The following is a 12243-nucleotide window of genomic DNA, read 5'->3' as shown; positions in this document are numbered from 1 at the left end:
TCAAAAAAAAAAAATCAGTTTTATTTGTGACTTTTCCGGTCAAAACAGCCACACACACACACAAAATAAATAAATAAATAAATAAATAATGACATAACATTGATATCGGAGAAATATCTTTCTGGAGTAGCTCCACAACAGTATATATAACACATGGCCTGTAAGCGAAGGCAGCGTAACCTTTGACATTCCAGCTGAAGATACAAATGCATAACGTGGACACTTCTAAGTTACGTCTCGGATTGCCGGCACTGTTAGTCTTACAACTTGTTTTATATTTCATACGCGAGCAAATTGGGACTAATTCATTCACTGCCACACAAGTTAAAATGGGGTTTTGACTTATATAGCCGTGAATGGCAGTGAGTGAGTTAACTTGTCAGCCTGTCTGTTGCAGACTTTCTCAAATGATGGGTGTACTCGAGTTTAGTTAAGTAGATTGCATTGGTGTGGTAATACATTAACATCTCTGTTTCTATCGTTAGCTGAGTTTGTAGCCGTAGTTGGGTGCTTTGCATTTATGCGCTAAGTTGAAATTGAACTGTTTCTGCGGTAAGCAAAACTCCTTTCAAAGGATGGTTACCACACTACCTTTCAAAGATGTTTTCTGGGAATTTTTAGAGTTAAATATACCATTCAATGGACCTGCAGATGTCACAAGCTCTTCCATTTTCACGTCTTCCTTCTATTCCCAATTTGGAGGTTATGCCAAGCAATGTATGAACTTGAGGGTATTATTGACTTTGTTTTCCAACCCTCAATCAAAATTAAAAAATTCAAAATGAGCTTAAGGCAATTTAAACACAATACATTAACAATGGCTGTAGTTAATCGATCACATTTAATGTTATTTTGACACCTCTATTATTTTTATTACCTGCAAAGACGCCATGGCCAGATAGGCTTTGACTCAAAGCTTTCTTTGACATCCCTTCCTGCTGAGTTCTCACGGGGTCAAATCACGCCACAGTGCTTCGTCGGCATCATCACCTTGTCAGACGCTGACGAACTCCGTATTTCGAACCCTATAGGGAGCCGGGGAGCTTTTAACCCCGGGATACTGACTAATTCTAAGTTTTACGAACTGCGGCCTGCGTGTTACAACAACACTATTATGGCGATTGGCCACATGGATGTTGAAGGTCTGATATCTCTGTAAATATATGCATGCATCGGGGTGCCACTGCTAAGAGCGCAGCTGCTCCGTGGCGCCGCATACCCCGACGAGCTGTAAAGACCAGAGCTAAGCCGGCCCGTGCACTCCACTGGTCCCGCAGACATACATGCTGATAATTAATAGACATTGACAGAAGCATACGCCTCAGAGCTGCGTCAGCATTCACGCGATGAAGTTTAAGGTTGATGAGCGGTTCAAAGGGATGTTGTTTGGAAGGGATTGCAAATTTTACACACAGAACAGATTAGCCTGGGCATCAGTTCTCAAATGGGTTTACATATAAACCCTGGGGGTGTGTGAAGGCAAGCTGGGAGATATGTGATATTTTAACACGTTGTCAGCAAAAATTGAGGCTTCACATTCCTGAGAAGCAAATAAACTTTTGATGTAGCATTTTGCAAAAGTGAAAAACTCTTACTATCAAGTGTTCCGTGTTATAAAGAGGACTTTTACAACTTGGATTTGGTTCCCTTACGGTACCCAAAACGAACGAACCGTGGCATTAAAGCCGACGTATACGAACCGAGATTTTTGGCGTAGCGTCACGCCTTTATGAATCGGGCTATCGACCTAAAAATGGCAAACAGTTGTGCATCTTGTTGATGTGCATGTTTTCAAAAACACATGCAGTCCCTGACCCATTTGGCCTTTGCTCTAATGGCATAGAAATCCGAGTAGATTACATGTGAGAAGAACATCCCATCCAGACGAGAGGGGAGGAGGGAACGAAATGAAATATGTAACACCGCTCGCCTTAAATTAAAAAAAACAAAAGATCAAACACAACCACTGCAAGCTTACTTTAACCTCGCGTCACCTTTTCAGTTCTCCGGGAAAACATGGTGACCGTGGCCAAGCGCTAAGTCACATGGTCGCGCTTGGTGAAAGAAACCCAAAACCCACAGCCTTGCCGTCCAAGACTCCATGAACCATGTGACGGCAGCAAAATGTCTTTGGGTGGGAGAGGAAAAAAAAAAAAACATCCTTCAGGGATAAGAAAAAAAGCAATGGGATTTGCCGAGAATCATAACATTGAAGTGTTATGATCCCCATTATCATCCACTAGTGCAGTGGTTCTGGTGGTTCTGTATGTGTACCCTTGGGTGAATGTTGAGGCAGATCAGAGATTTTAACATTGTTTCTGGAGGTATCAGGATTTTTATTTTCATGTGTTTGAATGTGATGATAGAAACAATGCAGCTGTCTTTTCAAATTGAGAACAAATTAATTGGAACACTAGGCACCTTTCATGCTGAATTGCATTATAGTGACATTGTTGTAAAGGAAAGCTGTGGATTTCCTCTTTTTAAGATAAAAAAGGGGGTGGGAAGAATGGTGCGTCCTTTACTAATTGTTCAATGGTAACTTGAGAGCTTAAGCTCATTTTTCAGTTACAGTTTGACCAAGGTCGTTTCAAAGTAGGCTGAGCAAGGAGCAGTTCTGATGTGATGGAAAAATCAGTCCGAATTTCTGATCATAGGGGGTGATGTCATTCATGGTGTGAATTTGAAAGTTTGACAGCAAAGAAAGCTACTTTTAAAACACAATCAAGGATTGTTGAAAATTGATTGCCTGACTGATAGCTCTGAAAGCGGTGTAGGTTGAGGTACTGCTGTGTAAATACTTTTTGGGGAGGTGGGGGAGTTTATAATTTGCAAATCTTTGCTGTTTGCAGGGGGTCACGTTCCAAATCCCCGCGAATAGCGAGGGTTCACCGTAAAGTGAGGGGAAGGGCCACAATGGTCATCAAGATGCGAAGCGCAACGCATGCAAAACCACTACAGAGAATCCACAAGTCTTCCCATTCCAAAAATGACCCCGAGCTCAATTACAGGTCTATGTTTATTATTAGAACAGATGTGTGCTAACTATAACCAATTCAAGTTTAATAACTGCGAGTGAGATCCCAAACAACTCAAACTTTAACATTTTGGTAGCATTACGTAAAAAAAAGAAACTTTTGGCTCGTTTTTACAAAATGTGGCGATTTATCCCTCCAAAATTAAAGGTGGGCACCTCCATGCAAACATCTCACCTCTACTTTAAAAAACTTTCAACCTGCAGCTTGGAATGAGACTATTAGAGTTTCGTGTAAGCAAGAAGGAGAAGAGAACACTCGAGAAAGGTAAGAGGTCAAATACCTGGCACGGTGGAGCAAAAGATCCCACAGAATCCAGTCAAGTGAACAAGGAGAATAAATCCTGTTGACGTCGTCCCAAGTACTGAGGAAGACGTGCTTGCGGTTCCTGACTGCCCCAGCCGGCGGCAGTAGTAAGAAGTGTGTCTTCTGGAGGGCAGCTGACGCCTCACAACCTGAAACCGGAGGAGCCCCTCCTCCCGTACAGGTTAGCATCACTGACATCTTCCTCTTGGCGTCCAAGTTGCATCCGATTTTCTAATCGTAAAACATGAAAATGCATGTGAAAGACAGGCAAACTATACAGGTGTGTGTGCTTTTTTTTTTTTTTAAAGAAGAAAAACACACATTTCTTTTTTAAATAAACTTTCTGTCAAACAATTCTTTAACACTTATATTAAAAATGTTTTTCATCGAAAAGAGGCTAGATTGTGGCTTCCGGGGACCAGACTTTGTGGCTAATTTGAATTGACACCCATTTGCTTTTTCTTATAATGAAGACAACAGGTGACATGATTAAAGTAACAAGCACATTTAAATCGTGCATGAAACATTAAAAACTTGCTTTTGAAAAAGGATCACAAAATAAAAGGAATGTAAAATTCTTTAACATATTAAAATGTACGAATTTTATTTGATATAGCCACTAAAATAATAAGTGTAATTTTTTGAAATCTCGAAATAATAATGGCAAGAGTGAGTCGGAACGTTCTTACAAGTAGACTACAGACTATTAAAATGTGACACTGTTACCATAGAAACGCAAACAAACACACCCGGAAGTGCAGGCGCGCTTGACAACTGGTTTGTTTGAGTAATTTTCTTTCTTTCCATTTTCCCTTCGTTTTATTTTTCCAATACTTAAATGACGTAGCTAGTTCTAAAAAATATTCAGTAGTCTTGTGTGGTATTTTTGTGTGTATTAAATTCAATGTGTCGCTATATTTTTTTTCGTCCAATGACTTCACAATCGCCTTCTTATAGACATCGTCAACCTGTTTTTCAATTTGCTACATTATCGCAAATGATGTTTTTGTTTAATGTTTTTGATCGAATATATTTACAATTTATCCAACATTTCCTGAAAAGAAAAATCTAGCTCAATCTTCTACAGTAGCCAATAGCCAGTAGCCAACAATAATCGCCTGTAATAACGTCCTATTTCATTTCAATCAAATAGCAACTGTAGCAAAAGAGATTATTGCGTTATTGGCCATCATATATGAATCACAAGTGCATTTCCACTACATGTGCAGAGTCAAAACATGGATTCTGAGTACGTCAAGACACATCTGGGTTCATGCCTAGCAGAGGGGCTTGCTGAAGTTGTAGAACAGCGTCCCATGGACCCCATCCAATTTTTGGCCCACTGGCTGTACAAATACAACTCCAACGCTGAATATGAGGCAAAGGTAAAAAGAATGAAAAAGTTTGTCTTACCAGTAATTAGCACTGTTGTGCAACATGTTTTTCAATTGAAGCTTTGAGTCTGTTTTACCAAATCCCTGAAACTTTGTGACACACTAAGCTTAATGGCCCCATTCCTCTGAGAATATGCTGTCTGGAGCTCTTTTGATCACGTGAGTCCATTAATGAATCGCCACAATTTTAATGTGTGAAATTCTGATTCTTACAGAAACAGGCCCGGTTGGCACTCGTGGCGAAAGAACGAGCCAAAGCCCAAGAGAAGGAAGCCAAGAAGGATGAGGCCGAAAAAGTACTTACCTTCGTACTGTTTTTTTGGTTTGCGTTTTACCGTTTTGTGTAGTCGCATTCCAGAGGTCAGTCACCAGTTAGAAGGCAGCAAGTTCAGTCAGTTTTGGAGGAATGTGAGGTGAAGATCAGGCAAGGTGAAGGCAGAGAGTCAGAAACATGGAATGCTGTGGGTCTAAAGAGTTTTTGACACTTGGCACATTAACAGCTTTCTGAAACGGAGCCTGCAAGACCGGATGGTCGTGTGGCAGCCACGCTTGAACCTGCTAAGCGGCCTGAGATGAACCTCCCTGAGCCAGAAACTCAACAGGCTACTGGGCAAGACCAAAGTGGACCTCTGGAGATTGAACAGGAGGTGAAAAAAAATCAGAACATGTCTGGTGGTGGTGGTGGTGGTGGTGGTGTTTCCTGGTGGCTTTCATGCATGGTGGTGTTGGTGGTGCTGCATGTGCATGCAATGTGTGCAATCTCTTGGCTGAGGACTACAGGTCAAAGGTTAGCTAAGCGCATGTGGTATTTAGCTGGTTTGCTTTTCGGGGTTGAGATCCAGAATGCGGACACAAGTGTTCATATGTCCACTAGGTGAAATCGACTGTTAACATAACTGCTCCAGAATCTTCAGTAGTCTCACCACCGTCTGATGCCATCCAGCAGGACCAGCTCAAAGTGGAGAAATCCCAGGAGCAGAAGGTGGTGAGATATTTTGGGCAGCATTTCTCCACGTCCCAATAACATGGTTGCGTTCTCTCCCGAATGACCTACAGAAGTTCAGCCCATCTGAACCTACTGAGCCGGAGCAGACCGAAGGCTCTAATTCCAGCCAGGCGGGCCAACACTTGGAACTGCCAAGCCGAACGAGCCCTCTTCACCTCGAAAGCCAACAATCAGAGAAGGTGAAGGGATTGGCATCTGTTTCGAAACAGTCATTCATTGAGTCCGTAGTCCAGCTGAGACCAGAACTAGAAGCATGGTGAAGGTTGACAAAGAAAAAGCCAGATGAGGAGTCAGGCCAAGCGATTGTTTGACGGATATCTGACTTAGAAATTTGTCCTGAAACCCTGTTCCCAGAAAGGCGAAAATGCCGAGTCTTCCCAGAATGAGTCTGCAGTGGTGGAGTCTTCACCATCTGAGGCCTCTCAGGTTGAAACCACACCTGCTGGGACGTCCAATTCAGAGTCTTCACAAATGAAGCCCAACCAAGATGAGGCTGCACAAGAAGTGAAATCCTTGCAAGGAGAGGTGCATACCTCCCAAGTTGAGTCTACGCAGGAAGAATCCATTCAGGCTGAGACCAACCAGGCCGAGTCCTTTCAAGGTGAGGGCTTTAATGGTTCAGCCACTCCTATTAAGTCCGCTCAGGCTGAGGAGCACCACATGGAATCCATACAAATTGAAAGCGCCCAGGCAGAGATCATGCAATTGGGGTCCACACCGGAGGAGTCTTTGCAGGTCGAGTCCACACAGGCCAAATCTTCTGAAGCTGGGGCCTCCCACCTAGACTCAGCACAAGCTAAGACCTCACAGGCTGAGTCTGCACAGGTGGAATTCACACCAGAAGAGACCATTCAGACCAAGTCCATGTCTGCTGAGTCTTCTCAAGCAGAAGCCTCCTACTTAGTCCCTGCAAAAGTTGAGACCTCTCAGGCTGAGTCTAAACAGGTGGAGGTCACACCAAAGGAGTATGAGCAAACTGAGACTGACAAAGTTGAGTTCACCCAAGTTCAGACCTCCCAAGCACAGTCTGGGGAGCTGGAGTCCAAACCAGTTAATTCTGCACCAGCTGAGTCTGTGCAGAAAGAATTCAAACTGGTGGAGTTTGCGCATGCTGAGAACTCCCAGGATGAAACCTCTGATGTTGACTCTACACATATTGAGACCTCCAAACCCGCGTCTGAGGATGTGGAGTCCGCACTAATGGAAATAGCTCAACCTAACACGTCTGTGTTCGAATCTGTGCTGGATAAGTGTTCTCAGGGTGAGTCTGTACCGGTGGAGTCCACACTGATAAGTTCTGCACAGACCGATAACTCACAAATTGATTCCCCTGATGTTGAATCTGATCAAATTGAGAAGTCTAATCCGCAGGTGGAGTCCACACTAACTAACTCTGCTCAGCCAAACAACTCCATGTCTGAGTCCTCCATGGCTGAGTCTGTGCAGATGGAGTCCACACTGGTGGAGTCTACCAAGATGGAATTTTTAAAAGTGGATTCTCGAACGATAGAGTCTGTGCAGGCTGAGATTTCTCAGCCCAAGTCTGCGCAGGTGGACTCACCAACACTGGACTCTGCTCAGTCCAGAACCACCATGTCTGAGTCTGCAAAGGCCCAGTCCTTCCAAGCTGAGGTCTCTCATGTTGAATCCAAACATGCGGAGAGCCCAGAGTCTGTGCTGGTGGAATCCTTAATTATGAAGTCTATGGAGATCCAGGCTGAGTCCTCTAAAGCTGAAGCTTCTCAAGTCAAACCCACACAAAATGAGTCTGCCAAAGCTGAATCTGTGCAGGCCGAGTTAATTCTGGAAGAACATACGCAAGCTGAGATCTCTCATGTTGAATCCAAACTCGCGAAGACCCCAGAGTCTGCACTGGTGAAATCCCCAATTATGGAGTCTATACAGGTCCATGCGGAGTCCTCTCAAGCTGAGGCCTCTCAAGTCAAACCCACACAAGTTGAGTCTACCAAAGCTGAGTCTGTGCAGGCGGAGTCGATTCTGGAGGAAACTACGCAGGCTGAGGCCTCCCAGGGTGAACCAGCGCAAGTTGAGACCTCCTCGGTCAAGTCTGAGAAGGAGTCAACACGAACAGACTCCGCTCTGTCCAAGACCTCCCAACCTAGGTCTGGCCAGGCTAGTCCAATGCCTTAGCACACAATTTTCAGCGACTTGTGCACTTGTGGATAAAAGTGCATAATTTTATATAAGGCTTTCTTGGGATGTAATAAAGGATTTTAGTCAAAAAATAAGTCCTATTTAGAAAGTGTCAGCTATTAGAAATATCAATATAGAACACAAACGTTATTTACTGTAGTTGTCTACTGTATGTAGGTATACTTTTAAGCACTGGCCGCTCTATTCTTTGTTCCTGATTTTATTTCATGTTCCGTGGCTGTGAAGCAGCACTGAAGAACTTCTATTTCATTGTTTATGGCGGCGCCATGTGGACAAAAGCGGTAATTTTTACCATGAGGAAGACTTCATTTCTTGATGCCGAGTGTTGTGAAATCCTCATCTCCTGTTTGCCTGCATTCCGACTGAATTACTTTTCTGATTCCAGTACCTGTGTTAAGGATAAATAACAATGATGTGATGATTCCAATATACTTTTTTGTTTGTTGTTTTTTATCGTCTTGTCAATGTCAATTTAGGTTCGATTTACCACATTTTCATTTGACTATTTTTTTAATCTTGCAATTTGCAAACTTATTTCATAAGAATTCTTTGACTAAAAGTAAAAAAAAAAAATCTCTTAAGGAGGCATCATAATAAATAGCACTTTTATGCAAAATTGTACGATTCTTTCAATAAGCCACTGGACACAGTAGAGTCTTCTCAAGCTGAGCCCGCCGAGGCAGAGACTTTGCCAACCGAGTCATTGCAGCCCGAACCCGACCAAGTCCTGCCTGAAGGTGAGCCGCCAGCAAAAACTGAAGAGGAGGAAAAGCAGGATGCAAGTCCACCACCTCTTCAAGTGCCGGAAGAGGTTTGTGAACTTTATTTTAAATTGATTGTACTATATATATATATATATATATATATATATATATATATATATATATATATATATATATATATATTTTTTTTTTTTTTTTTTTTTTCTTTTTTCCCACACACCTTTAATGGTGACTAACTTTTGTGTGGCTTCCCAGGGAGGAGAACAAGCTGAAAATGACAACACAGCTGCTTGACGGTCCGCTGATGAGCATTCGTTCAAATATCCTACATTCCTCATTATGTCCTCAGTAAAATTTAAGTAATTGTGCATATAAGAACACAGTGTGGCAATTTTCTGCATCTTTTATCCCAGTGATGTTCTCAGGCATTTTTGTCGTTACTTCAGGCAAGGGCCCCCTGATTAAGAAACAGTAGTTTGATTTTAGCTGTTGTTTTTTTTTTAATTCGCTACATGAATTTTACACACAGGTGATATATTTTAAACCATTTAGACATTTTTATGTCCAAAATTGCAGAGGTGGACAATATACTGGTCCATCATTTACAGTCCGGTTGGTTGCGTGGTCGTAGGTCCGTACTTTTACAAAGTTTCCCCAAAACTGTAATTGTTTTTTCTGTCAGTCCGTTAGTGAAATGTTACGAACTTCTCTTTCACGTTTTGTTTTTGAAGAAAAGTATACATTTGATCATAAAAAATATAAAATGTAACTTAATGTTTTGTAGGTTTAAGCTAGTTGTGAATTTTGTGGACGCATTGGCAGTAAAACATTTTATTAATTGTTTCGTGTCTGTGTCGACGATTTGAAGCGAACACGGCGATTTGAACAACTAAAAGTCGGCAAAAAAATGAAATATGTAAATTACAGTACCCAATTCGTCATGGTGGCTTTGGAAACAGCTAGGAAGGGAGCGTTGCACAATGACCACTTTATGACGTCACAACACTCGCGGCTGGGTTCAATCAAAAACGACTGGCGTTATGACGTGCGCGCTCACGAGGTCGTCGCGGTTACACGCACAGATTGTCGGCAAGAAAGCGGGCGACCGAAGTGGAAGTCGAAGCAGATCGGAATGGCTCTACTGGTTCAAGCCGCAGCGGCCGCGGGCGGCCTGGTGGCCCGCGTTCTCAATTTTGTGACGGATTTCTTCATCACGATGCCGCTGAAGGCCAATCTCCACAATCTAGAAGAAGCGCAGCTTACGACTTTGAACGCTGGTGAGTTTGCGCAAATTTAGAATTTTTCTTGAGCTTGCACTGCGGCTGCTTTCTAACCTTTCACCTCTTTCCCTCAATTTTAATCCTTCATGTGATTTCCGTCGTTTGCACTCTTGTTTTTTTTTTCCTGGGCTTTGTACACCTTCCTTCCTTTGCAGCCTCAAATGTTTTGGGGCTTTCCCTTCTTCATTTAGCACCTTAGCATCCTCAATTACTTTTGCCACACACGCCTTTTTGGTTTACATACTTAACTGTCCTTTCACCCCCTTTCAAAACTGACTTCCTTCATACTCACCTCCTTCTCACTGACATCACTTTGTAATCGTCTTTAAAAAAAAAGTGATTCCTTCACTCTCAATGATTACTTTTAATCCCTAATTCCTTGTTTTTCATTTCTTTCCTCACAGCAAATCGCGATGGTCAAAGTAAAATAACTTTTTTTTTGATCCCGTACATATCCTAACTGCTGCAGTTATTCGAATTTTAATCGCGATCACAATATTGACTACCACGGCTGATTAAATTAATCCTTGGCGATAATAACATTTAAAAAGTCAAGCACTTTAATTTTATAACAAGTCGAATCAAGTACTTTGTGATTTTACCGCTAGAGGGCAATGTTTCCCACATGTTTACTAACAAAATCTTTTCTTACCTTAATAAACTATTTACCTGTATGACATGGTATTGATTTTCTCACCTGTTTGCTAATATTTAGTGCTAGGTTTCATTTTAGACCCATTTTGAAAAAAACGATTTTAGTTCATTACGATTATTTGTACGTATCAATCCTTGAAGCCTCGTTTATATACTGCTTGTTTATGTATTGTGTGTGTGTGTGTATATATATATATATATATATATATATATATATATATATATATATATATACACACACACTCCACAAGGGCCTGCAAGTTTAAAGGAGTTTGACATGACTGCTGAATCAATCCCCAACATGATTTTTTTTCTTCTTCTCCTCCATCCTTTGTTTCAGAGAAGACTAAATTTAAGGCCAAGGTTCTGTGGGAGAAAACGGGCGCGGTCATTATGGCGGTTCGCAGGCCCGGGTGATTTTTGTGCAGAGAGGTAATATGCTGACATCATCAGAACGTGATGTTACTTGAGGGCATTTTGGTAAATAAATGACCATGTCAAACTGTCATCCAGGAGGCCGCCGAGCTGTCCTCTCTGAAGCCCCAGCTGGACCAGCTGGGGGTCCCGCTCTACGCTGTGGTCAAGGAGAACATCGGCGTCGAGGTCAAGAAATTCCGGCCGTACTTCAACGGGGAGATCTTCTTGGACGAAAAGGTCCTTTTGGGAGAGAAAAAAAAATGACAGCGGTTTGTGTTGTGTACACTCGTGAGCGAGAGAGACTGGTTTCTCACACACAGCTTCTGTTCATTGCAGAGACGTTTCTTCGGGCCTCGTGAGCGGCGCTTGGGCCTCATGGCGTTCCTTCGTGCTGGTGTTTGGATGAATGGCCTCAGGGCGTTTGGAAAGGGCTTCAAGGGGAATATTTTGGGAGAGGGCTTCGTTCTGGGCGGTGTTTTTGTCATCGGAAGTGATCAGCAGGTAAACATGACCCCAGTCTGCATAATGAAGTCAGGAAATAACTATCGTCCCCCCCCAGGGAATTCTGCTAGAACATCGAGAGATGGAGTTTGGAGATAAGGTCAAAAGTGAAGATGTTATCCGAGCCGTCAAGAGAATACCACAAGAACTTGTGCCCTTGGAGAATATTGTCAGCGAGTAACCTAATCTGCATGCATAGTTGATTTTGTGTAGTGAAAGCTTCCCAGTCTGTTGATGATTGTCTGTTTTCAAACCCTAAGGAGCAAACAGACTTGATGTTTCAAAGACCGGGCGTCCTTTTGTTACTCAATAAAACATGTCATGACAATCAAGAACTTGTTCAGGTTATATTAAATCAAAACTTCTGTGTGATTACTAAAAATAAATCAAGACAAATACTTCAACAGGATTAGTGCAATATCATGCAAAATAAATGTATACTCTGAATTACAAAACGTCCAACCTTGTTATTTTTTTTTTTAGGGGGGGGTGTTCACCCATTGATTTTATGAAGGTTTCTCAGGCGTTCAAAAACATGAAAGGTTTGAATACAAAACGTTTCTTGTAAGTTATCTTACTAAAACATTTTTCGTAAAACGATGATTAAATTTGATTTGCAGTAATCACGAATAAAATATGTTAAAAATAGTTTCCCTTGCCGTCCTCTCGGAATCTCCTCCTACAGTAAGTAGAGCCAATCAGGGTGCTTGTCTCCTCCTATAGTAAGTAGAGCCAATCAGGGTGCTTGTCTCC

General features: G+C 42.1%; 1 protein-coding gene and 1 pseudogene across 2 annotated transcripts; both read left to right on the top strand.

Annotated features, from left to right (window-relative positions):
• The first annotated feature begins 4073 nt into the window (after nt 1-4073).
• On the top strand, nt 4074-8532 carry LOC148409690 (uncharacterized). Its single transcript, XM_088439636.1, has 7 exons — nt 4074-4118; nt 4571-4726; nt 4951-5031; nt 5236-5382; nt 5610-5717; nt 5792-5920; nt 6096-8532. Exons 2-7 carry the CDS (start codon nt 4580-4582, stop codon nt 7890-7892), a joined length of 2409 nt encoding a protein of 802 aa, XP_088295762.1. The 5' UTR covers nt 4074-4118; nt 4571-4579; the 3' UTR covers nt 7893-8532.
• Nucleotides 8533-9690: 1158 nt separating this feature from the next.
• On the top strand, nt 9691-11825 carry LOC148409689 (peroxiredoxin-like 2A; annotated as a pseudogene). Its single transcript, XR_015868393.1, has 5 exons — nt 9691-9915; nt 10913-11004; nt 11086-11226; nt 11326-11490; nt 11549-11825. The product of XR_015868393.1 is annotated as a peroxiredoxin-like 2A (transcript).
• The last annotated feature ends 418 nt before the right edge of the window (nt 11826-12243 follow it).

Source organism: Hippichthys cyanospilos, chromosome 17 (assembly GCF_059441005.1).
Source record: "Hippichthys cyanospilos isolate Australia breed blue-spotted pipefish chromosome 17, RoL_Hcya_1.0, whole genome shotgun sequence".
Taxonomy (NCBI): Eukaryota; Metazoa; Chordata; class Actinopteri; order Syngnathiformes; family Syngnathidae; genus Hippichthys; species Hippichthys cyanospilos.
This window is presented reverse-complemented; position numbering and strand designations above follow the sequence as displayed.

Bases quoted from the DNA above. Each gene is read 5' to 3' on its own strand.
- LOC148409690 (XM_088439636.1), top strand. From the start codon at position 4,580: ATGGATTCTGAGTACGTCAAGACACATCTGGGTTCATGCCTAGCAGAG. The intron at 5,032-5,235 runs GTACTTACCTTC...GCACATTAACAG, and splicing joins AGAAGGATGAGGCCGAAAAA to CTTTCTGAAACGGAGCCTGC. The intron at 5,718-5,791 runs GTGGTGAGATAT...AATGACCTACAG, and splicing joins AGAAATCCCAGGAGCAGAAG to AAGTTCAGCCCATCTGAACC.